The sequence below is a fragment of the Hemiscyllium ocellatum genome, chromosome 2 (genome assembly GCF_020745735.1).
Source record: "Hemiscyllium ocellatum isolate sHemOce1 chromosome 2, sHemOce1.pat.X.cur, whole genome shotgun sequence".
Lineage (NCBI taxonomy): Eukaryota > Metazoa > Chordata > Chondrichthyes > Orectolobiformes > Hemiscylliidae > Hemiscyllium > Hemiscyllium ocellatum.
In genome coordinates, this window is record NC_083402.1 from 116,684,353 (window position 1) to 116,712,091 (window position 27,739).

General features: G+C 43.0%; 1 protein-coding gene across 1 annotated transcript in view; it reads left to right on the forward strand.

The window, feature by feature from the left end:
• Positions 1-27,739, forward strand: part of grin3a (glutamate receptor, ionotropic, N-methyl-D-aspartate 3A) — a 163,575-nt gene that overhangs the window by 64,859 nt on the left and 70,977 nt on the right. Inside the window, exon 3 of the mRNA XM_060841734.1 lies at positions 10,087-11,134. Coding sequence (XP_060697717.1) covers positions 10,087-11,134 — 1,048 coding nt within the window. The remainder of the gene's footprint in view (positions 1-10,086; positions 11,135-27,739) is intronic.

Genomic DNA, 27,739 nt, shown 5'->3' on the forward strand with positions numbered 1-27,739 from the left:
ACTGGAACCAAAGAGCGGTGGGATAAGCAATGGCTGAGCAATGAGCAACCTTCATTTAGGAGTTGGTTCTGATTGAGTCAAGATTCATTCCACAAAGGGAAAAGTAGGACAAACAAACCCAGAATTCACTGAATGACAGGAGTTAGAAATTAAGTTAAAAGCTGACAACCTGTATTTAGGACAGGTGTCAGGAGTAAATACAATTGCGAACCAAGCTGAATACAGAAAGTTCACAAGGGAAATTAAAAAGCAAATCTGAGAAACAAAGAGGATTATGAGAAAAGACAGGCACCTAAAGGGAAATCCCAAAGTCTTCAATTAGCACCTCAACAGGAACAGGGTGATGTAGAAAGAGTAAGGTGATTAGTTACCAAAAAAGGAGAATTACACAGAGCTATAAGATGTGGCTAAAGTGTTAAATAAATACTTTACATCTGTCCTTAACTACTTGGCAGATGCTGCAAAGGTCATAGTGACAGGGGAGAAAATTCAGTTACTCAAAAGATTTAAAATTAGTAAGGAGGGGGGAGATAATGTTATCTGTTGGTGCAGCCTTGAAGTGTAGAAGCATGGTAAATGGATTGAAGATGTGCCATGAGGGTTCTTTAATACTGATATATATCGCACACCATTATCAATGTTTTCCTCTGTTTGTGTGTGTATATGTCTGTGTGTACAGTGCCCATGTTGCATGCCCTGAAATGTTGGTACTGATGTTCAACATTGAATCCTCAACATCATGCTTGTTCGATCCATTAGGTAAGAGAGGAATTTTAAATGAGGTGAATTGTGTGGAACTGAGGCATTTAACAAGTTGTAAGCCTCCTCAACTGGTAACTCACTGTGCTTAGCAAGAAACACACCTCGGTAAAAGATTCCATCTGTCCCAGCCGACGAGTAAGGGATACAGCAAGTTGTTTCTGATGTCAAGGCCGATGTTAAGGTTGACCTCACCGGGCTACACATGTGACTCCACCACAAATCTTGCCATAGCCCAGGGTGTTCAGGCCTCTATTAGATACTGCTCTATGTTATTCTTTGGAGACATTGAAACTAAACAAATTGTGTCCACTTGTTTGTGGTCAGGGTGTTTTCCCAGCTCCTCTGATCTGGTTGGCTTTTCCATTAATATAGCAGAGAGAACCGAACCTCTGAAGGGAATATACCAAGATATACCTCGCTGTCTCACTGTGTGTGAGAGATGTACCAACAAATGTACCTACTCATTGCTCTCAGGCATTTTTCCTTTAACTATTCTCATTTCATGCCCTTATTGAAGGAAGGATAAAGAAAGCCATTAAGATTATTGTAAGGATCAATTCTCAATAACGGAAAGACTGAACATCGGAGCAAGCAAACTTGTATTGTCAAAAAATTAAAGAGATTGAAGGAAATAGAAACACATTGAACCAAACCAACTCATCAAATCCTGTAATGAACTATATTATCCATCTTTCCCACCCTTAAAATCTATAACTTTGTTCCTGTGTGTACGTATGTACAGATAGTTAATGAGAGTAGAGGTTATAGAGTTTTAAGTTAGTATTTCATATTCCTTTGGTAGCATTGGTTAAAGACAATTTGTTTGCAACACAAGTTAAGTGAACAAGCCTGGGGGCATATATATTTCAGTCTGAGTTAGACAGTTGGGTAGAATTAGGCAATTCAGTGGTAATCAAAGTTTTCCATCTTAGTGGTGACTCCTGGAATAGTGAGTCCTAATTTCTTCAATATCTTTCCTCCTAACTAAAATGTTTCATGCCTGGAACCATTCTTGTAAACCTCCCTTTATTGCACTTTCTCCAATAGATTCACATCCTTGCTTTAATGTGCCACCTAGAAGAGTACACACAGATCTAACAGCATCTTATATAAGTTCATAATAACTTTCTTCCTCTTCTATTCTCTTCCCTTTTTAATGAGGCCTCAAATACTGTATGCTTTATTAATAACTCTTTACCTGTCTGTCATCTTATGTGAAAACTACATCTATACACTCATGTCTCTTTGATCCTACACACCCTTCAGAAAAGTTCTCTTCATTTTATACTGTCTCTCCAAGTTCTATGCCCCAAAGTGTATCACTCTTGTCTTCTCTGTGCTGACCTTCATCTGACAGTGCTCGAGGTTTGCATCACGCATAGATAAGGTGGTTAAGAAGGCATTTAGCATGCTTGCCTTCATTGCACAGACCTTTGAGCAAAGGAGTTGGGACGTTATGTTGTACAGGACGTTGGTGAGATCTCTTCTGGAGCACTGTGTCCAGTTCTGGTCACCCTGTTATATAAAGATAAGCTTGAGGGTTCAAAAGAGATTTACCAGGATTTTGTCAGGAATGGAGGATTTGTGTTATCTGGAGAGGCTGGATAGGATGGAACTTTTTCACTGGAATATATGAGGTTGAGAGGTGACCTTATAGAGGTCCATAAAATAATGAGGTGCATAGATAAGGTAATGGTAGATGTGTTTTCCCTAGAGTGAGGGACTTCAAGACTATAGGGCATATTTTTTAAGGTGAGAGGAGAAAGACTTAAAAAAGACACTTGGGGTATTGTGTTTCAGAACAAATAACGAAGAAAATTTACAGCCCAGAAACAGGCCCTTCCGCCCTCCAAGCCTAAGCTGATCCAAATCCACTCTCTAACCCTATCGCCCAATTCCTAAGCATCTGTATCCTCCTGCTCCCCACCTACTCATGCATCTGTCCAGATGCACCTTAAATGAATATACCGTGCCTGCCTCTACTACCTCTGCTGGCAAAGCATTCCAAGTACTTGCTGCGTATATCCCCCTTAAACTTTTCACCTCTCACCTTGAATGTGTAACCTCTCGTTATTGAATCCCTCACCCTGGGAAAAAGCTTACCTCTATCTACCCTGTCTATACCCTTCATAATTTTGTAGACCTCATTGTTGTGGTTCTGTTCGCCAAACTGGGAATTTGTGTTGCAGACATTTCATCCCCTGTCTAGGTGACACCCTCAGTGCTTGGGAGCCTCCTGTGAAGCGCTTCTGTGATGTTTCCTCCGGCATTTATAGTGGTTTGTCTCTGCCATTTCTGGTTGTCAGTTCCAGCTGTCCGTTGCAGTGGTCGGTATATTGGGTCCAGGTCGATGTGTTTGTTGATAGAATCTGTGGATGAGTGCCATGCCTCTAGGAATTCCCAGCCCCACCCAGACCTCTGGCACGAAGTATATCCCAGTCAATGTTGGAAAAATGAACATCTCCCATCACCACCACCGTGTTGCCTCTATATCTTTCCATAATCTGTTTACCTATTTGTTCTTCTATCTCACGCTCACTGTGGGGAGGCATGTAATACAGCCCGAACAATGTAACTGCACCCTTCTTCTTTCTCATCGCCACACATTACGCCTCACTGCTCAAGCCCTCCATAGTGACCTCCTTTAGCACAGCCATGATATCATCCCTGTCCAGCAACGCAATTCATCTCTTCCCCCCCTCCAATTTTACTTCCCTCCATGTCCTTTCTAAAACATCTATATCCTGGAACATTTCGTTGCCAATCGTGCCTTCAACCAAGTCTCTATGAATGCTATAATGTCATATTTGGGGTGGCACAGTGGCTCAGTGGTTAGCAGTGTTGCCTCACAGCACCAGGGACCTGGGTTCAATTCCTGCCTTGGGTGACTGTCTGTGTGGAGTTTGCATGTTCTCCCGTGTCTGCGTGGGTTTCCTCTGGGTGCTGCAGTTTCCCCCCATAGTCCAAAGATCTGCAGGTTAGGTGAATTGGCCATGCTAAATTGCCAGTAGTGTGAGGCGCATTAATCAGGGGTAAATGTAGGGGAATGGATCTGGGTGGGTTGCTCTTCGGAGGGTCGGTGTGGACTTGTTGGGCTTAAGGGCCTGTTTCAACACTGTAGGGAATCTAATCTAATCTTAAAAAAATACTCCCAGGCACCAATCCAAGACCTAAGTTCATCTGCCTTACCCACTATGCTCTTTGCATTAAAGTATATGCACTTCAGGCTGCCAGTTCTTTTGTGTTCATTTGCTCTGCCTACTCTTCCCCTTGGCAATGCTAGCTTTGTGATCCTTACACAGTCTCATTTCCACCTCACTGTCTAGTTGTCTTCTCTTCTGGTTCCCAGCCCCCGCTATGTTAGTTTAAAACCTCCAACAGCAGTAGCAAAAACTCACCCATAAACATTAGTTTCAGTCTGGTTCAGGTGTAAACTGTCCAATTTGTAATAGCCCCACCTTCCCCAGAACCCGTCCCAATGTCCCACAAATCTGAACTCCTTCCTCCTATACCATCCCTCAAGCCACATGTTCATCCTGCCTATTCTTTCAGTTCTAGCATGTGGCACTGGGAGCAATCCTGAAATCACTACCTTTGAGGTCCTCCTTTTTAACTTCTCTCCTAGCTCCCTGAATTCTGCTTTCTGGACCTCATCTCGTTTTTTAACTTATATCATCGGTGCCTATGTGCACCATGACAACTGGCTGTTCACCCTCCCCATTCAGAATGCTCTGCAGCTGATCAGTGACATCTCTGACCCGAGCACATGGGAGGCAACATTATGCCATCCTGGAGTCTCATTTTCAGCCACAGAACCGCCTATCTACTCCCCTTATAATAGAATCCCCTATGACTATGGCCCTATGAGTCTTTTTCCCACTCTTCTGAACAGCAGTGCCCGCCACAGTGCCATGATCCTGGCAACTGCTGCCATCCCCTGGTGAGCTATCTCCCCCAACAGTATCCAAAACAGTATACCTGTTTCGGAGGGAGATTACCACAGGGGACACCTCATTGCCTTTCTACTCTTTCTCTGTCTTCCGGTCACCCATTCACCGTCTCCCTCAGCAATTCTAACCTGCAGTGTGACTAATTCACTTACCATACACGAACCTGTGTAAAGTTATGAACTTCCAGAGGATGTGGTGGATGCGGGTATAGTAACAATATTTAAACAATATTTAGATAATTACATGAATAAGAAATGTTTGGAGGGATATAGGACAAGTACAGGCAGGTGGGACTAGTTTAGTTTTGGATTATGGCTATTGTGGACTGGTTGGACTGAAGGGTCTGTTTCTGTGCTGGATAACTTTAGGAGTAACCTGGAAGTATAATGAGGTAGGTTCAATTGAAGCATTCAGGAAGGCATTGTATGATTTTTTAAATAAAAACAATGTGCAAGATAGCAGGGAAAAGGCAGGGGATGGGCACTAAGTGACAGTGCTCAGAGAACTGGGTCAAATGATCTTGTTCTGCATAACAACAATTCTGAGATTCTGGGTCATCAAAGGTAGGTAATTTAGTGCCACTATCTGGGACTTGTCTCACGAGTAGTGGTAGAGGACACACGATTGTGTAATATCTACAGAAGAGGCAACATTCTTGGCTAACAAGAAAGTTTACTGCATTTAGCAATGATTAGAACTACATTTAGGGCGGCATAATTAAATCAAATCTCAGGGAGCTGGTACAGCTTTGCCTGCTCTCTCTAGAAAGCTAGATTGGATCTCCTGGTCTCCACCTACAGATTCTGAGTGACATCAATAGAATGTGCAGTTTTAATTTAATGTGAATATTCGCTGCTTCAGAAACATTACTTTACAAGTCTTAATATAAGCACTGTCCATTTCTTCCTATTAATACAAATTTAGCACCTTTGTTTTAAGTCAAGCTCAGTATAATTCAACTTAGTATACTTCTGAAATCTGTTTTCTCATTTTTCAAACTTAATTGTTGTTGAACATAAAGCAGGAGGGATGAAAAATATTCCACCAATGCAGTTAATTGATCAATTCTAATCCACCCAGAGGGATAAAGTATACGTGCAAGGACTAAGACTGTATGGTTCACTTTAATTCAGACTCAGTGCTGGACAAAATTAAACATTAAACTTAAAAGACCTTTAAGTAACTACCTTAACAGGTGCATTACTTATCATAAAAAAAACATTTTTAATAATATTGTTGTGAAATACGTATTCCTTAAATTTTCTTCACTTACATTTGGGCAGTGAAATTTAAATTACTTAGAAGCGAACATAAGTAGGTTTCCTCCTTTTGAGAGTTAGCATGTATGGAGAATTTAGCAGGATATTCCTAGTATTGGCCACATAACATTCGTTCCTAAACTCAATGTTGTGTGAAGGACTTTGCATTTTTTTTATTATTCAAAATATTTTAATATATTATATATAATAAGGAAAATTTGAGAATTGTCAAGGGAATAGGCTAATTTGGCTTAATTTTTGCAAGCTTTGGAAGATAAAGATTTTCAAACATTTTCAAAAGAGATGATTAATCTATTTCAGACTTGTTTTGCATAAGCAAGTTGCAATTTTAATTAAACACCATTAAAAAGGAAACAAAGTAGCGTTGTGATGCTTGTAAGAAATTTGAGCTACTCAGAAGTATTGGTTGACAGTACGTTCCTCAACATTGTCCTGACTGTTGTTCAAAAGTCCATAACTGAAAACAAGACTAAAAAAAATTACACAAGATATGAGTAGTTACTACCATTCCCTGAAAAGGAGTGCTGTATTTAACACAAAGAATTGCCTTCGCTGGCGTAAAAGGACAGCAACAAAAAATGTGCTTGTTTAAAAGGAGAGAAAGATGGCCCTTGCCTTTAATTGGCAGGTTATGCTCTATAAAAGCTGGCATATGATAAACAAATGAAACATTTGCAGTTTAAATTACAGCTGTGAGGGGAATATAACAAAACAATAGTGATATTAATTGATATTGAGAATTCATGAAACATCCACTTTCAACAGTAGACTTCCTAACATTGCAGCATTTTGTAGGATTTTTGTCTTCGCTGTCTTTTCAGTGTCTGCACTTTAGCACAGGAACTTCTGTTTCCCAGACTCCTGCATTTCTGTTTCTCTGAGGTTGACCTGCTATTATTCTATTTTTAGTGCACTTGGACTCTCCTTACCCAACCCATATCTCGCTATTTTTGGGATGTGTATTGTAAAGTTATACTGTGAATAATCTATTCAAATCAGTGCCATTATTTATATTGAGATCATAAAATGAAAAGCGTTTTTTTTGTGCATCGTTGATTTATACCACACAGAAGGAGTCCATTTGATCCATCATGCTTGTGCTACATCGTTGTGGAAATTGTACACTTTTTTATTCATCCGTGGGACGTGGGCATTGCTGAGAGGCCAACATTTATTGCCTATCACTAGTTGCCAGAGGGCAGTTTAAGAGACAACCACATTGTCGTGAGTCTGGAGTCATACATATGAAAGCAGTTTCCTTCCCTAAAGGACATTAGTGAACCAGGTATTTTTTTCCCCAGCAGTCAGCAATGGATTCATGGCCATCATTAGACTCTTAGTTCCAGATTTTTTTTTAATTGAATTCAAATTCCATCATCTGCCATGGTGGGATTTGAACCTGGGTCCTTAGTGCATTATGGATTAATAGGCTAGCAATAGTATCACTCGGCTATCGCCTACCTAAAAGCCATTAAAAAGGCCAATAAAGCCCTTAATCTGCTGTCACCTACAAAATGCCATTTTTCCTCTTCAATTACTTATCCAATTCTTTATTAAATATTCCTATTGAGTCAGTTTCCACCAGACTTTCAAACAGTCCATTCCAGGTCACAACAGCTTGCTTGGGTGGGGGGACAAAAATCCTCATGTTGCTAGTGATTGGCAAAATGAAACACTTCAAATTGGTCTCTGCTGGATGCAGACTCTTCTGGCAGTGGGAATGGATTCTCCTTATTTCCTTTCTTAAAACCCTTCACGATTTTAAACACCTCTCTCAAGTCTCCTTTTAACTTCAATCACTCTCGGGAGAAGTTTTTTGAGGGGAAATCCAAGGGACAGAATTAACATGCATTAGGAAAGGCAAGGACTAAATTGGAATAGTCAACATAGCTTTGTGCATGGGAAATTGGAGTCTCACTAACTTGATTGAGTTTTTTTTGCAGAGGTGATCATGAAGACAGATGAAAACAGAGCAGTAGGTGTTATCTATGTGAACTTCAATAAGGCAATCAGCAATGTTCCACATGGTAGACTGCTTAGTAAGGTTAGATCACGTGGATCCAGGTTGAGTTAGCCAATTGGATGCAAAATTGGCTTGAAGGTAGGAAACAGAAGGCAGCGATAGAGTTATTTATTGGATTGGAGACTTGTGACGCGCAAAGTGCCATAAAGATCAGTGCTGAGTACACTGCTTTTTGTCATTTATATAAATGATTTAGATGTGAATATAGGAGGCATGATTAGTAAGTTTGCAGAAGATACAAAAATTGGTGGTGCATTGGACATTGAAGAAGTTTATCTCAGAATACAATGGGGCCTTGACCAGATGGGCCAATGGGCCAAGTAGTGGCAGATGGCATTTAATTCTGATAAATGTGAGGTGTTCCATTTTGGAAAGGTAAACAAGCAGGACTTATACACTTAATGGTAAAGCCCTGGGGAGTACTATCCAACAAAGAGACGTAGGGGTGCAGATATATAGTTCCTTGAAAGTGGAGTAATAGGTAGATAGGGTGGGGAAGATGAAGTTTGGCATGTTTGCCTTCATTGGGATGCTTAACCCAGTTGGAAAGCCTAGGCGGACACATCTTGGGACATGGCACGTGAGGAAAATTGTCATGGCCACTTTTAGAATAATGCATACAATTCTGGTCTCCCTGCTATAGGAAGAATGTTGTTAAACTTGAGATGGTTTAGAAAAGATTTACAAAGCTATTGCCAAGCTTGGAGGGTTTTAGTTATAGGGAGCGGCTTGTTTCCTTGGAGTGTATGAAGTTAAAGGGTGACCTTACAGAGGTTTATAAAATAATGAGTGGCATGAATAAGATAAATAGCCAAAGTATTTTTCCTCGGGTTGGGGAGTCCAGAATTAGAGGTTATAGGTTGAAGATGAGATGGGAAAGATTTCAAAGAGACCTGCGGGGCAACTTATTAATACAGAGATTGGTGAGTGTATGGAGGTGGAGGTGGAGGTGGGTAGAACTACAATTAAAAGGCATCTGATGAGTATATGAATAGGAAGGATTTAAGAGGTATGTAAGCTAAATGCTGGCAAATAGGACTAGATTAGTTTCGAATATCTGGTCAGCATGAACAGATTGGATTGAAGGGTCTTATTTTCATGCTGTATAACTCTATGACTCTTAAGAACATTGCAAGCCTCTCCAATCTCTCCATGTCACACAAGTCTTTGATCTGTGGAAAATTTAAACATAGCAATCAGCTCCTCAACCCCTCCAAGGCCTTTTCACCTTCACCCAGCATGAGCAACCACCTTAAGCCCTTACAGATTGTTTGTTTGCTTCCAGTTCACAATCTGCATATCCTGCATCTTTTGGTGTACCTGGATGTCATTGTCAGTTCACATTGACTGAATTCAGTACAGATTCATTCCAGTTGCTGCAAAGTAAATGGAAGCAATGAGACAATTACGAGGCAATACAGCAATTACACTATGACCCAAGACAGTCTACTTAAAACAATGCCATTAATTATAGTCAGATCGTAATACTAGAACAGCACTTTCATTTGCACTATGGAGCATGGGTTAATTCTGCATTCCAACAGTGTTCCTTTGCTTTGTCTCTCTGAAGGCTTGAGTGAATTCAATGCATAATATTGACACCATTGAACTGACTATAGCAGGCAGCGAGATTAGAGAATGAAGCAAGGACAAATACAATGAGTTCAGCGTGATGGAGGATAGCAAGGAGAATGAGAAGCAAATTGGTAGTTGTGCTTTGCCTTAATTCCACTCCCCACATCCCAATCCTGCACCATTTTTGTCCTAAATAATGAACAAGTATAATCGCTGGACCGCTTCATGACGAAAAAAATTGCTCAGTATGCTTGAGGTGTTGTTGCATTCCCTCAAGGAAACTAATAATCTGTTATAACAGATTTTTCATACTCCTCCCTGGGTTGGTCCCTTTTCATAAATGACTGAACTAGAAATTGTTGAAAGTATTTCCTCAGTATTGATGGCAAGTCAGGTATATTCAATTTACATTTACGTCAAGGTCCATGAAATTTTGCTGGGTGACTCTTGAATAACAGAATTAAAACCAAACATTTTTTTCCCTTCTTTCCCTCAGATTTTTAGCAAACACAAGCTTCGATGGCGTCTCAGGTTATATTAAAGTAACAGACCCATCTGTTATCACTTCAGACAGCCATTACTACATCTGGAGCCTACAGCTTGACCCTGTTGGGAAGCCTATGTGGACACGTCTTGGGAGATGGCACGAGGGGAAAATTGTCATGGACCATGGGATTTGGCCCAACAAGGTGCAGAAGCCAAACAGTGGTGGCAGCCACTCGACTCGGCTGCATTTAAGAGTAGTTACCCTTATTGAACATCCCTTTGTATTCACACGCAACGTAGATGCAGATGGTCATTGCCCTGCTGGTCAGTTGTGCTTGGATGCTCTTACAAATGATACTACCATCATCGAAAGCCTCTTTGAGAACCTAAAGTCAGGGAATGATTCTGTGCCAATGGAATACAAGAAGTGCTGCTATGGCTATTGTATCGATCTCCTCGAGAAGCTAGCAGATGACATGAGTTTTGATTTTGACCTGTACATTGTTGGCGATGGGAAGTACGGTGGCTGGAAAAATGGTCGCTGGACAGGGCTGGTCGGTGATTTGCTCAGTCGTGCAGCGCACTTAGCCGTCACATCTTTCAGCATCAACTCAGCAAGAAGCAAAGTGATTGATTTCACCAGCCCTTTCTTCTCCACCAGCCTGGGCATCCTGGTGCGGACTAGAGACACGACAGCCCCCATCGGAGCTTTCATGTGGCCACTGCATTGGTCAATGTGGGTGGGAATCTTTGTGGCTCTACATGTAACAGCATTATTTCTCACTCTGTATGAATGGAAGAGTCCTTTTGGAATGACTCCCAAGGGGAGAAACAGGAAGAAGGTCTTCTCCTTCTCTTCTGCCCTCAATGTCTGCTATGCCATTTTGTTTGGTCGGACAGCTGCCATAAAAACCCCCAAGTGTTGGACAGGACGGTTCCTAATGAACCTGTGGGCTATATTCTGTTTATTCTGCCTATCCACATACACCGCTAATCTAGCTGCGGTAATGGTAGGGGAGAAAACCTATGAGGAGCTTTCAGGAATTCATGATCCTAAGGTAAGAAGTGCTGCTATTCCATTAAGTTTGGATACAAAAGCAAGGATAATCTGTACTGATTTACATTGCGCCATGTATGCCATTGTCATGCATCGCTATAGTTTCAGATCTTATTTGTTCCCAGAGCTCTACATGCTTTCTTATTTATGCAAGTGAGAGGAAAACTTTAATTAAAATGTCAGCTCAAAATCCATTCTTTATAATGAAGGTTTCACAATGTGTTTTATTGTGTCCAAAAATGTAACAGAAAGTCCATACATTTACCTGTCACATAAATTGAAGTAGGCACTACTGTTCAAATAAACATAATACTGCACTTTAGAATGTCTATTTGAAATGCCGAGAGACTAGACAATGAAATGTTATGCTAATAACAGTTTATTATCACTTGTTTTTCCCATTCAAATGCAGCAGAAATTCTCTTTAGGAGACATCCCAACTATGGAATTTATTTCTCAACTCTTCTGTAGTTCTGACTTTGGGTTTTGGCCTTATTTGGTAATTTGTTTCCTTCTGAGCAGTAGCTTTAAGATTTCTGTGCATGGGGAAAGCCAAATTCAACTAAAGATTGTTGTAAGTTTTGAGACGGGGACCTCGCTGAACTTAACATAATTTCATGCCTAGCACAGTTCAAATTCATAACCAGAGCAGGGGCTACAAGGAAAACCCAAGGCAGGAGACAAGTGTGGTCTGAGGAGAAGTAGAGGCTAATCGTGGCAATATGGACATAAGGGATTGAAAACTGCTGAGAATTTTAAAATTGAGGTATTATTGGATCTTTCGTCAAGATTGATCTCTGGCATGGGAGGGCTGTCCTGTTGTGGGAGACTGAGTAAATTAAGACAACGCTCTGAAGTTTGGTGGAATGCAAAGTCATCTCAAGATTTTGAAGAGGCTCACAAAGCTGATATTGAGAGGTTCTTTGTCCGACCTGAAAAACCTGGAACACAGATGTATAGTCTTTAGATAAGTGATGTAGGACTGAGATAAAGATTAGTTTCTTCACTCAGACAATTAGAAATCTTTGGATTGTTAATCCCAGAGCATTAAGTTTGTTTTTATTCATTCATGTGGCAGTATTTATTGCCTTGAGGGTGTTGGTGATGAACTGCCTTCTTAAGTTCCTGCAGAACTTACAATACAGAGTTGATCAGAATGCTATAATGAATTGGGCTCCAGGATTTTGACCAGCAGCAGTGAAAGAATGGTGATTATAGTTCCAAGTCAGGGTGGTGAGTGGCTATGAAGGGAACTCTCAGGTGGTGTTGCCTTGCATCTGCTGCTCATCATTCTTGATAGTGGAGGTCATAGGTGTGGAAGGTGCTGTCAGAAAAACCTTGGTATGTTGCTCCAATGTATCTTGCAGACGGTATGCATTGATGCCACTTTGTCTCGGTGGTGAAGGGAGTGAATGTTGAGGTCGGTAGATTGGATGAATAAAAACTGCTTGACTACCATCCTTTCATAGAATGTTGGTATTGCTGGCCAGGTCAACATTTATTGCCCATCCTTAATTGCACAAGGGGCAGATAAGAGTCAACCATATCATTGTGGGCCTGGAGTCATATGTAGGCCAGACCAGGTTAACATAGCAGTTTCCTTCCCTAAAAGAACATTAATGAAACGATTTTTTTTTGGACAATCAACCATGATTTCATGGTCCTCATTAGACTCATCTCAAATTTTTATTGTTTTCCAATTCTACAATCTCCATGGCAGGATTTGAACAGGACCCCAAAAACACTACCTGGATCCTTGTATTAGTAGTCTAGCAATTGCACCACTAGACCATCATCTCCCTTCAGTATGGCTGACTTAGTTCAGTATCTAGTCAATGGTATCTCGTCCCAGTACCTGGATATTGACAATGGTGGATTGAGCAATGGTAATGCCTGTTAACACTAAAGAGCATTGGTTAGATTTTCTTTTGCTGGTACTGGTCATTGCCTAGCACTTATGTGGTGCAAATGTTACTTACAGCTTGACAGCCCAAGTCTGGTGGTTGTCCCATTTGTCCTACATATTGTTTGGAACTGTTTCAGTATCTGTGGAGTCCCAAAGTGATGCTGAGCAATGTACAATCATCAAGCATCTCTAAAACTAACCATGTGATGGAGAAAGATTATTGATGAAGCAGCTGAAGATAGTTAGATCTAGGACACTAACCTGAGAAACTCCTACAATGATATCTTGGGATGAAGTTCAGAGGAAACTCTATTATCCAAATATCAATTATCTGAAAATCAGATTATCCGAACAGAATCTGAAGGTCCTGTGAAACAGTTATAACAAAGTGGTGATACCATCAATAATGTCACCATTGCACCTTTTGTTAACAGTACAGGGTAAATGACGGTTACCTGCACTGAAGAAGATCTGCAAACATTGCAAAAAAGAGGTGTTAATGACACTGGTCAATCTCAGTCAGTCAATTGTAGCAGAGTTAAAATAATTGTATTTAGTTTAATAGAGGAATACAGGGGGTACTTGCACTAAAGATGATGTGCAAGCATTGCAGCAAAGAGGTGTTAATGACACTGGTGTAACAATCTTAGTCATTCAATTATTGCAGGATTGAAAGAATTTTAACACACAAAAATGACTGATATGCTGAAGGATTTAAAATGCATAACAAAATCAGTGGTGTCTTCATTCCTCGACGACTTTTTTCTGAGTTCGTATCTGGTGTAACTGATCGAGTTTGTTGTTCTCTTACCATGTCTGTGAAGAGAAAGTGGACCACAGTGACAATTGAACAGAAAAGTGAGACTTTAAAGCGTCTGGGGATCATGGTGAAAAGGCAAAGATTTCACAGGAGTATAACATTGGGAAAGACTGGTGATTGAGAAATTCATTAGCCAAAGTGACACGGTAAATGCTCTAAAAAGAAAAATCCATGAAGCCAGCAATGGATGAGCAACTCGATCAAGCTGTAATTTTGTGGTTTTTACAGCAGCATGAAAAGGGATGATACTAGAAAAAGCTGCCAGTTTCCATGAAAGACTCCACACCGGTGAGTCTGATCGCAGCGTGTCATTCGGCAGGTTACGGCGCTTCAAACATAGTCACGGCATTAGGCTGCTCAGCGTTCTTGGAGAGCTGAAGTCTGTAGATGACAGCACTGTGGAAGGCAAGAGACTAAAATTGCAGGAAATTATGAAGGCATTTACAGTCAAGGGCGCTCTGTTCATGATTGCTGAATCTTGAGACTGCATCAAGCCGTCAACAATTGCAGAGTGTTGGTACAATGGCTTGCATGCCAGTGCCAGTGCGACTGGGAGCCATGTCAGTGTTCTGGACAGGTGTCCTGTTCAAAGGCTAACCACTGACATCACCGAAAACTGCAGACAGCTGGGTTTAGGTGACTTTGTAGAGGCTGAGATCGATGCTTGGGAGAACTGTGACAACGGCATTGGAACAGAGACACTCACTGATGATCAAATAGTCAGTGTAGTCACAGAAGAAAAGCAGGAATGTACGGATGGTGTGGATAGTAAGGAAAGTCTGATTCAGACACCACCTCCAGTCCCTGTTAACGAAGCTATTGGCAGTTCGCGATGTTTAATGGAGCACTAGGTGAAGCTGATGCTGTTAAGTTGATGCATCTTCGCCAAATGTTACTGTTCGCCAAAAAAACAAAGACAGCAGCACCTCAAGCAACAGTGGCTGGATATTTTCTTCGGAAATAATAACCAACCTCCACCTCAATTAATTATTTTTACTGTACAAGTACAGAAAAAGTGATCTGATTTGGAAAATGTCATGTTTAAGTGATATCCAGTGTTTGTACAAATTCTACCAACTGAGTGAAATAAAAACATGCTTTTCAACACAGTTATGGGCAGCGTGGCTTCCTTTGTTTAAGGTCAAATCAATTAACCAAATAAACAATTATCCAGTCAAAACCTGCCTGCCCATGGACTTTGGATAATCGAGGTTCCTCTGTAATTGATCTTCAGTAATGATAACCATCTTACATTATGCCAGATGTGACCCTAACTTCCTGTATTGACTCCAGTTTGCTAGGATTTCTTGATGCGACTGACTCAAAAACTGTCAATGATCGTCGCTCTTACCTCACCTGTGGAGTTCAGCTCTTTTGGATCATCACTGTAGAGGTCAGGAGCCATGTCGCCCTGGCAGAACACAAACAGACCAGCACTGAGCAGGTTATTCTTTTGCAAATTCCATTTGATAGATGATAGATTTGATCATCTCTTCATTTACATCGATGAAAGAGAGTAGGTAGATAGAAGTAATTGGCTAGGTTGGATTTGTCTTGGCATTTGTGCATGGGTCATTCCTAATTAATTTTCCACAAATGTAGACTAGATGTCAGTGTGCTGGAACAGCTCAGCAAGGCTCGTTCCAGAGAACAAGTCTTCAGTGCTATTGCCAGAATATTGTCAGAGTCCATAGCCTTTGTAGAATCAGTGCCTTCAGCTGTTTGATATATTGTGAAGTGAAGTGAATTGGTTGAACACTGCTATAATGCAAGAGACTTCAGGAGTAGAAAAAGATGAAAAACCTATTTTTTACCACTGTTTGGACTTCCCAACCATCATGGATGTGGAGTCCCACCTTCTGTTAGTTGTTTGTCCACTTCAGTTCACAATTGAAAGTAGTCAGGCTGCAGAGACTAGATCTGATCCATTGATTGTGGCATGACTTGGCCCTCTCAAGCTGTTTCCACTGCTTGGCACTCAAGTAGTCCTGCATTGCAACTTCACCAGGTTGATACCTTGTATTTACAGATGCCTCGCATGCTCTTCTGCACTTAATGTTGAATGAGGATTGGTCTCTTGGCCTGGTTGTAATGGTAGAGCAGGTATATGTTGGATCACGAGATTACAAATTGTGTTTGAATACATACCCACTACTGGTAATGGCACCCAGTGCTTCATGTATGCCTAGTTTTGAGTTACTGGATCTGTTCGAGTTCTATTCTATTTAGCATGGTTGGAACAGACAGATTTTATGGTCTCATAACAAATCAAGGATAAGGATAAGTTGAGGAAGAGGATCAGCTACAATATTAAATGATGAAACAGGCTTGAGGGTTTGTATGGTCTACTACTCTTTCTATTTGTTATGTTCAGTCTTGAGCAGGTTCTGGAATAGCACGAGGCTAAAACATCTGACTGCTTGCTCTTGTGCAAATCTTGTTGCGGGAAGTTGGCATAGACTTCATTTACAGACGCATGTTGGATTATGCTAGCAAATTCTAAAAGATGGCAGCTACTGCAATTTACCTGGAGTACAATTTTTATGGCAGAATTAAGCAACTAACTTCTGTAGTTCAAATGAACGATGAACATTTTTCAAAAAATTTTAATCTAAAACACTACCAGTAAAAATCACAAAAAGCTGCCTTCCAAACTTAGTAGGTAATAGATAAGGCAATAGAATGTTGGCTTTTATTTCAAAGGAAATGGTGGACAAGTAGAGGAAGGTCTTGCTAAACCTAGGAGAAAGTGAGGACTGCAGATGCTGGAGATCAGAGCTAAAAAATGTGTTGCTGGAAAAGCACAGCAGGTCAGGCGGCATCCAAAGATCAGGAGAATCGACGTTTCGAGCGCTTGCTAAAACTATACAAGGCACCAATCAAAATGCAACTAGAATATTGTGAACAGTTTTAGATCCCTTATCAAAGACAAGATACAGTACAGGAGGCAGTCCAGAGATACATATCACTCTTGAGTGGCACTATGGTTAGCACTGCTGCCTCACAGCGCCAGGGACCCAGATTAGATTCTAGCCTCGGGTGATTGTGCAAACTTCACATAGACGTTCTCCCCTTGTCTGCGTGGGTTTCCTCTGAATGGGAGGAAACCGAAGCACAGTCCAAAGATGTTCAGGTCTGGTGAATCGGCCATGCCAAATTGCCCATCGTGTCCAGATATGCATAGGTTAGGTGGATTAGCCATTGGAAATGCAGGGCTACAAGGATAGGGTAGAGGGTGGATCTGGATGGAATACTCTTCAGTGCAGACCCAATGGGCCAAATGGCTACTTCCGCAGTGTAGGGACTCTGATTCTAGGACATGACACAGAACTTAAAGTTCCCTCCCCTTTTTGCACACCAGGTCCTGAAGGTGCTAGTAGACAGGATGGCGGAGAGGAGTGAAATCCTTTTCCCTTTGGCCACTATTGGAGTCAACACCACCAGATATAACCAATAGACACCAATAGCGACTTGGGTCACAGGTGTGTCCTAGGCTAAAAAGGCAAAATGTGAATGATGTTCTGCACTTCACAAGAATTGCGTGCTTATCCTGCCAGCTTACCGTTAAAGAACACAGGTCAATTGAACTCTGCCACTGTACATTCATTCCACCAAGGCTGATTGATTACAATTTTCATTATTATATGTATAGTGTCCACCCATCCCAACCTTGAGGACTACTAACCCTTCTTGCTTTCTGTGTTTTCTACTTCCTTACTGGGGCCTCCTCACCACCTCTCCTGCTGCTCCATTACCGCCAAATGCTCTTCCATCCACTTCCATCAACCCTTCCCTTTATCTCAATGCAGGAAAAAGTGACCCCTCACCCATTGGACCATCCCAGAATGATATCTCCACTCTGACTGACAATCCCCAGTCTGATTGCAGGACTGACCACAGCCCAATCTCCAAAAAGCAAGGATACAGAGTCTCTCCCACACCCCCCTTCCCCCCCCCCCCGACCTTCCCCCAACTCCAGTGGGGCCAAGTAAAAGATTAGGTTTTTAAGTTTAAAAAAAACACAAAGATTTACCTCCATTTGTTTCAGTTTAGAAGCTGTATTTCCTGCTCAATGTGCACTTCTTAACCTGAGGAAGACAAAACAGACTGGGTTAATACTTTGTAGAACCATCTCTTTCAGTCTGCAAGTATGATCCTGAGCTTTATGGTTGCTTGTCATTTCAAATTTCCACCTTATATCCATGCTGCCCCTTGTGTTTTTAACCTAATAGTATTCCGGTTATACTGAATACAAGCAGAGAGGTAATACCACATCATTGCATTTGACACTACACAGCCTTCTGGTCTGAATGTTATGTTCAACAAGTTAGATTCCGTCCTCTGCCTCTATCCTGGTTTCTGTACTTATCCCCATTTTGCTGTTTCACTAAGTTAATCTCTGTCTTGTTTTCTCTTTATCGCATCATGTTGCATTCAGATGGTTTATGTACCATTTCACGCCTCATTCGGATACAGCCTTTATTTCTTCATTACATCTATTACTGCTTGCTTTGGCTGTTATAACATGAAGTCTTTTGTTGTTTAATCTTCCTGGCCTCCATTCTATCACAGGCCTTCTCACTGGTTCTTCCAAATTAAAAATTCAATTTTTTGTTAATTCTGATGAAAATCCATCAGCCCGAAATGTTTATGCAGAGTAAATGGTCAACACTCTTATATAAATAGCTAACCTACATTAGTAGCCATACAAAGAACAAAGAAAATTATAGCACAGGAAGAGGCCCTTCAGCCTTCCAAGCCTTGCCTCTGCGGATCCTCTATCTAAACTGGTCACCTATTTTCTCAGGATCTGTATCCCTCTGCTCCCTGACCATTCATGCATCTGTCTAGATACATCTTAAATGACACTATCGTGCCCACCTCTACCGACTCGTCTGGCACCCACTATCTTCTGCGTAAAGAAATTTCCACGCATATCTTCCTTAAACTTTTCCCCTCTCATCTTGAACTTGTAATTGAGTCCCCCACTCATACAAAACACCATATGATAGTAGACTCTGGAGAGAGAATCCAGTGTACAGCTTTGTGTTAAAACTTAAGAGTACTGAAGTGACTGGAACCAAGTCAGCCAGCTGGACCTGAAAATATGACTTAACAGCCCCAATCAGGGGCCTCTGGCTGACATGAAAAGAGGAATGTCAGAGAGGCGGACACTCTGGTAGTTGACTCTGAATGAGGCAATACTAATGTCAAGAACTGTTCATTTGTAAATAAAGGGTAACTTGGTGATAGATATCATCCTCTATGGTGGTATTTCAAGAGCAAATAATTAGCTGTATGGTAAATGGAAAGGTAATCACACCAACAGGTCTAGGCTCAGACGTCTCTCTCGTGCACGATCCAAGGTAACCTCTTTTAAGATCCACCGCCATGATAACAGTAAACTAAAACAGAAAATCTCAGCAGGTCAGGCAGCATCTTTGGAGAATTCAGAGTTTTCAGGTCAAATGATCCCACATGAATGATGAGGTCTTGCATAATTTTTCCCCTAAACCATAGATTTCCAGCATCCACAGTATTCAGCTTGAATTAGTGCAAATATTCCAGTTCCTGTTTCGCATTTTTATCATTGTCATATTTGTTTGCTTCCCAAATATTGGATAAGATATCTGACTCCTGATTGAAACTCTGGAACCTATGGAGCTTTTCTTTGAAAGAATTGAACAAATGTGCACGAGTCAACATTTCCCCCCATCCCAAACATAAAAAAAACTTATAACTATCCAAATGTTTTCAAAAGTGCCTCCACCTTACAATAGAAAGTAAGGACGAGAGGGGTGACCTGATGGAAATCTTCAAAATTGTGAAGGGATTTGACAGGGTAAACTTGGGCTGAATTTGATGGGCTGCCTGCAGCAAGGAAGGCAGGTAGTTCGCCCCATACGGTAGACCCAGACAAGTACTCCTAGCTTGTCCACCTATCCCTACCCCCTCCATAAATTACAGGGTGTCTGCGGAAGCTTTGATTAGACTGGCTCCCAATTCAGGGCCTTGAGGGCAATGATGTCAAATTAAAGGATGCATCCCACCGCCTCTCTGATGAATTGGGCAGTAGGAAAGGTCTGTATGCAACGTGTGACCTACTATTTTTAAATCAGTGAAACAAGGTTTTGCCTACTTTCTCATCCTCTTGTGTCAATCTGGAGACCCCTCAGTCCCACAGTTCCATTTGCCCCACATGCTCCCTTCCTCCCCCTGCCTGTGGCAACGCCTCCCACCCCACCTCACCAGGCCCTGTCGAGATTGTAGATTTCCCTGGATGTCTGGGGCAGCACTGGATGCCAGCCCCGTGGCTTACCTGGAGGACTGATTACAACCACTCCTGCTGCTGGCATTGCTGGTGTGCGGTTCATACTCCTGGAGCTGGGTGGATGTTCTGCCTCATGCTAATCGAAGGGCCATTGTCTGAAAGAAATTAAGGTAGTCTGAGCCAGCTAGTTGGAGGCTAACATCAGAAATTTAATCTAGAGTGTGGACTTAAATGTTTTACTGTATGGTCCTGTCTGAAACTGAAGATCATCAGTACAAATTATATTCCAATTAAATCACCAATTAAGTGAATACAGTTAAAACATTATTTGAAAGGAGATGTCCATACTTGGAGATTTATGATTATATGGACCTCACAAGTCAGTGGAAGAATTGTGGTGATTAGCATATAAAGGGAAGCTTGGATGATGACTCAAGCCCTTTACAGCCAGTTAGGTACTGCATAGTCACTGTTGTATATAAGATGTACAGTACACCTAATTTGCACATGGCAAACTCACAAACAAATGACGTGGCTGTCAGTGTGAAAGCATGAGCTACGCATTAACAAAAAGCCCATCGTGTATTTGGGATCTCCTCAAATCCTGCCATTGTCATCCAGAACAAGTTAAACAGAGCTACTCAGAAAATAAAACTGTGAGTAGTCGCTGCACAGATTGGTTTTTATCCCACTTGATCCACAATCATAAAAACAAGGAGTTCTGCAAATCAGTGTCTGTGAGTCAAAATCTCTGTAGTCAGTAAAGGATCAGCCTCTATTTATGGGCTCAAGCCAGAGAGTGGGACTTGAACTTGAAGTTTTCTACCTCAAAAGTAGCAAGTGCCACCCACTGAAAAAGCTGCCTAAATTAAATCCAGTAATGATTTGGAGTGCAGTTTTAGAATACGAAACATTAACTGCTGTTATGATCCATATGAAACAGGACTTAATGCCTTGGTTACAAATCTGTGCATTTGCGTTTCACAAAAAAAAATCAGTAGTTTCACATCAGGGGCATAATAAGAAAGTTTTCATTTTTATGACCTAACTACTGTTGAGAGGAGCATATTAAAACATTTTACAAACAAATGTAAGACCATTGGATGCGAACTTATGGGGCAAGGATAGAAGAGTGACAATATTTTGAAGATGGATGAATACTTACTGAAGATACAATGGGAAACTGGGCTTTGAAACCCAACTGCAGGGATGATCATTTCCAGGAAATCAATTCCACAAAGTAAGACATTGAGATGTTGACTAGTCATCACATGGAGGGAACCAATTCTAGATTCCTGTTATGTCCCCTGCATAATATTCAATTTCATGGAGGTCAATGGAACTGAATATTAGGCCAATGACTTATTCAAAATGAATTTTTCATGTCTTAGGATAACTGGACAAAGTCTTTTCCCTGGAGTGGGGGAGTCCAGAACTAGAGGGCATAGGTTTAGGGTGAGAGGGGAAAGACATAAAAAAGACCTTAGGGGCAACTTTTTCACACAGAGAATGGTGCGTGTATGGAATGAGCTGCCAGAGGAAGTGGTGGAGGCTATTACAATTGCAACATTCAAAAGGCACCTGGATGGGTATATGAATAGGAAGAGTTTGGAGGGATATGGGCCGGCTGCTGGTAGGTGGGACTAGTTGTGGTTCTGTTCGCTGAGCTAGGAATGTGTGTTGCAAACATTTTGTCGCCTATCTAGGTGACATCCTCAGTGCTTGGGAGTCTCCTGTGAAGCACGTCTGTGATGTTTCCTCCGCCATTTATAATGGTTTGAATCTGCCGCTTCCGGTTGTCAGTTCCAGCTGTCCGTTGCAGTGGTCGGTATATTGGGTCCAGGTCGATGTGCTTATTGATTGAATCTGTGGATGAATGCCATGCCTCTAGGAATTCCCTGGCTGTTCTCTGTTTAGCTTGTCCTACAATAGTCGTGTTGTCCCAGTCGAATTCATGATTCGCTTCACAGGAGGCTCCCAAGCACTGAGGATGTCACCTAGACAGGGGACGAAACGTCTGCAACACAAATTCCCAGCTCGGCGAACAGAACCACAACGAGCACCTGAGCTACAAATCTTATCACAAACTTTGAAGGTGGGACAAGATTGGGTCGGGATACCTAGTGTTAGGTCGGGACTGCCGACCTCGTGCTCGTTTCAGAGGAATGAGACACCAGGCCAGATTCAAAAGGTACAAAGACTTCTTTATTCCGAGAGAGAATCGTACAGTGAGCAGTTTCGCTCACCGGAGAAGGCGCGCGTTCTGAATTCCCTCGCGGACCCGACGATATTTTAAACCCCGCTCTTCTGAGTGTCCAGTTCCACCTTCCTCGTCAGGCCTCCTCGTTGGTCCATTCGGTTGTGTACGAGTGGACCTGGACTCTCATTGGCCGTACTGAGGTGCCTGTCAAAACCCTTACTATGCCTGTCGAGCCGCTACTGTGTTTGTATAATGATTCAGCCCTCATGGGTCCGGTAGTTTCCGTCCCAGTAATTAGTAGTCCATTGTTTAGTCAGTTAAGTTCATTACTATGCGTCTCTCTGCCTAGGCGTATTCCCTGACTGAGACAATAGTTCTACAAAGGTTGATCAACAGCCATTATAACTTATCACTGGTTTCAATGGGGATTTACGTCATCGGGGACATCGGCATTCAATTTATCCATAATCTGTTTCGATGGTATAATTTACACCTTTCAACTATTACCGGTTTTCCTTTGTTGGTTTTGAATTCCCAGGTGGATGGTCTGGTTCTGGCTGACCTGATCTAATCATCAGGGAATGTGGTCCCAGACAGAGTCTTGCAATTGTTAGTTTTCCCTACATGGCTGTGTTTAACCCTTTAGAGACTGAATCTGACAATGTCTGCTGTAGTACTAATAGCACATTGTCTAACCCCAACCTAAGGCACCCCAGTAATGAATTACCCCAACACCCCAACATTCCCCCTCTTGGTCTCTTTTAGAGGCCACACTAAATAATACCGTACGGGATGCGTAATAAAAGATAGGTAATAAAAAAAACACGAAGCAACCGGGTTCTGGAGTGCCGGTGGACGTACAAAAAAAAGTCCTTTTGATCAGACCATGCACGCTGTCATAACAAGAATTCCCGGTTCTAGGGAGACAGTCATTTTGGGATGAAGGGTGCCCTAAATAACACGACACAACACATTTAACAAATATCTAAGCACATGCATAGCTAAGCTAAATAAATGAATACATAGCGCATTGTCATAGGCTTCTGCAGAGATGATAAAAAAACAAAGAATTAAAACAGGCATGACAAACAGACAAACAGATCTCGGGAAAATAGGAAAGTTGAAGCACAATAATTAGTACGGAATGCAAGAGACCTAGTGCGGAGAGAAACAGAGAAAAAAAAGAGAAAAATAAAGTAGTCTGCCCGCAGAACACAAGCCTGTAGTCCAAAAGGCACCCAAGAGTAAAGATGTGTTATGAATCCTTAGAAGAGTATGTGTATGCTTCCAGCAGTCAGGAACATGCCAGTGAAATGTACTGCGCCCCGGTCCTTTTCGTAGGTCAGAGCTCCTTCCAACGCGACAGTTCGTTCCAGACCTCCAACAGTGCTGCAAGTGCCAGGCAGTAACGTAGCTCACATGAGTGTGGGCCGCCATTCCCCGGCCAATAGCACGACTGTGCCTGTTTTAGGTAGTCCCTTAATCGAGGAGCCTCACCCACCACTGGCTATCCAGCCTTTTGTAAGGGGATCTTTATCAAGTCCATGGGCGGCGAGGGCGGATTCCAGACAGCGGCCAGCGGTTCATCGCTGTGGTCGGTGGGCTGTGAGAGCAGGCGAATCCATTTAGCGATATCGGATGATGTGGAGTCATTTGTGTATGTTGTCCTTGAGTCTTCGGGGCATACAGCACTTACTACCATGACTGCAGCATACAACATACATCTTTGTGTCGCCAATTTAAATGGTCGAATTGATTAAAGGGGTTTTTTGGATAACAGGCTTGACAATCCCAGGGTATGAGGTAGGAAGGTTAGTACTGTGTAGAAGGAGGAAAAATGAAAAGGAAAAATGAAAGATAGTCATACACAGCGAAGCATTAACGTCCGACGAGGACACGTGAATCCGAACTTAAAAACAACACCCGCGCTAGTCGACATGTACCGGAGGCCAGCCCCCCGAGGATGCAGAAACCCCATGGCCGTGTTGTACTACTGCACAGTTGACATTGTACAGCAATAGAGGAACAACCACCAGGCCCCCCTTTCCCACGCGAAGCACATAATTAAATAGGAAGAAACCCGACTCCGCGGTACCCGAGTGGAAACCATCCCACAGCATACACCCCAGACGTTTTACTCCGTTTCAGGAGATCAGATCACATGCGGGCTGTCGTTTTCTCAATCGTCCATGCACAGAAGAATCACACTCCAACTTGGTGCCGGCGTTGGCTTCTGCTGGGGCCCCCAAGAGCCAGCGTGGGGTTGTGCCCCACGCTCGACCTACACATCTTTTCGGCTGGAGTTCAGTTGAAGAGTAATAACGCCACACCAGGTTTAAATCAGGGAGGAAAAGGGCTGCAAGAACGTGATGAAAAGGTGATACCAGATGCAAATCAACGCAATAGAAGAAATGGGGGACCGGCACTAGCTGTATTGTTACCCGGAAAAGAGTGATAAGAGGATAGGTTTTATGAAAAAGGGAGACATAGTGGCTTGTACAACGGGTACCGGAGTGATTTGTGGATCAGAGAAAAAATCTCACCCCATGGGCTGCCACAGAAGGTCAAAAGTAGGGAAAAAATATAAAAATTGGACACGCATTTCTTGGAGAATTTACCTCCCGTTCTATCTAAAAAATTGACCATGCGGTTAGGACACACCATCCTTTGCTGAGACATCCCCTTTATTTGCCACCCCAACATTCTCGAAAAACTCAGACTTGAATCTAAAGCTGTTCTCAGAGTTATTTCTCCTTTTTTTTCAAAGGGCTCAGATTGAACAGAGGAAGATTCGCCGGAGGAAAAAATGCATGCAATGCAGATGTGATCAGAAGTCATAACCTGACGGCGATAGATCAGTTTCCATCACAGTCCCCGCCGAGCCAGTTTCCCAATGGGAATCTTTTTTGCAGTCTTGTAGGACAGCTTGGTACGGTAGAGGTACATGAGGGCCTGTGTTGTCATGGTCTGTGAGTGCCCGGTCTATGGTCCGGGTCACTAGGGCCCTAGCGCAGGGAATAAAGCAACAGCCACACATAATAAGAATAGCAATGGAAATGCTCAGGCCTAGGGCTAAATGCCCCAGAATAACTCCCCAACGGCCGAACGTCTGATTCAGCCAGTCGATCACCGGGTTAGAGACACCTGATTGTGCCTTCAACTCGCTGGCTAAGGCCCGCAGCTTTTTCAGGGTTCTGGTGAGCTTCCCATCTGGTCCCGTATTATTTGCTATAGAAGTGCAACACATGGAGCCAAGCATAGTGCAGACGCCCCCCCCCCTCTCTCTGCCAAGAGCATATCCAAAGCCTGTCTGTTCTGCAAGGCCATCAGTGAGGTTTGCGCAAGCTGTTCATGGATTGCATCCACAGCATCTACAGTCAGGTTGGCTAATCGTTGGACGTTATAATGAATAAGGTTAACTCTGTTGACATTCTTATTAGTGGTGACTGGGAAAATGGCAGCGAACAAGGGAAAACTCTCAAAGCCCGAGGCTATCTCATCAGCTAGTTTATATTCATCCGGTATGTTTCTGGCTTGCCCAATTGCATCTATCCACACACCATGTGGGTTCTTTAAGTCCACAATACCAGTGGATGGGTCCATCCAGCCGCAGGTCCCAACTGTCCGTCTATAGCGACCGTGGGCATCAAGTCCTCATGGGGGCTCTCGGAGGGTATAATCTCCGGGGGCCCTTGGTGACAAGAAAAGTGGAGCATTGAGGATTATCAGGACACACCTCCCTTCCCAATTGAAAGGAAGCCAATTATATAGAGTCCTACCCCCACAATACCACCACAGGTCTGCCCGACTAACGGTCAGCTTTGCGGCCTCCCCTTTGGTAAGGTGCCAAATCGTACTGCAACTGGATGAGTCTATTGACCCGACCCGGTATCCTCGGGCCAGTGACTGGGGATTGGAGAAGCAAGTAAAATTCACCAAAGGGTGGATTACGAAGTCCGGTGGAGTAACAGTAGGTGGAGTCATGGGGAAATAATGCTCCCAAGTCTTGCATTTAACCGATGGGTTAGTTTCCGACATTAGCTCGACCACACAAGCCATTGACCCCGGCTCCTGGTCATAATCAGTCCCGTCCTCCCTTTCGCACATATCCAGCAGTTATCCTGCTGTGCCTGTTCTGAGAACTGGATGACTCGGTCAATCCAGGCATTTGCTTCTGTGTACCCTGTGGCCACTGCCAGCCTACTGCGGGGGTCAGCCAACTTATGTGTTTCAAATGCGACAACAACACTCGGCTTAGCTTGTGGGCGGGCCACATTGCCGTCCCCCAAGTTGATCCTAATGTATCCCATCGGGTCCTTCCCCGAGATGGCGACCCCTATGGCCAGGTACATTACCTTGGTCCGTGCTGGGTCATAATATGAAGGGCCAATTTGGCTCCTTCCAGTCCGATAGCTGCAGGTCTTGCTAGACCAATCGGCCATACACAAGGTATTTCTTAGTCCGGCCCTGGTCCGGAGAACCAATGGGTTCTTTCCCTTATGTGTCGTCGCGATCTATTCCCTGCCCAATGAAATTTTTCGTTGTTGCTCCCGATATTCTGTTCGCTTCGGGGTGCTAGTGTATGTCTGTCCCCACCAAACGTCATCCCAGCTGCGACATGGCCCTACATCCCCCTTCCCACGGGGATACCCGTTACATGTATCATAGAGATGCGGGTTACATGAGCAAGGGCACATATATGCTGCATATCCCGCCCATGTCTCTTCAGAACCCCAACAGCCAATTACGTCACATAGATCGAATTGAAAGGTTTGATTCTTCTCGGGATTGACATCCAATATTACCTTAGCTCCACATGGGTCATCTGCTGCCCTTACCGAGTGTCTTAGCGCGAAGTATAGTCCCAGTCCTGTCAAGAGGCAACCCATCGGCCCTATCTTACACACCATCATCACACTCCCGCGTCTCCTCCCCAAGTTTGTCCAACGTCGGAGGCTGGTCTTTCGGAGCTCTGGAACAGTGTGAAAAATGGTGCCAGTTATTGTCCCCCTCCCTGTCCACTCTCAGTGTGTTGTTGGCCACCTCAGTGACTCGGAAAGGCCCTTGCCAGCGCTGGTCGGTCCAAGACGTCCTGCTAGGGTGGCGAATGTATACTTCGTCCCCGACCGCTAGAGAGGGGCCTGGTTGGGGCCCTACCTCTCGGGTGTCCAGGACCTGTTTCCTCACTAACTTGACCATTTCATGCAGTACTTGCATATATCTTGTCATATTCTGATTCATGAAGTCCCACGTGACTTCCCATTGTGGGGACAGCCGGGGGCCAGGCATTGGACGATCAGTTAGTATTTCGTGAGGTGATAGGAAAGTGTCCCCACGTTTTTCCTGACGCATTGACATGAGCGCCAGGGTCAAAGCTTGAACCCAGGTCATTTGGCTCCCCGCCAACAC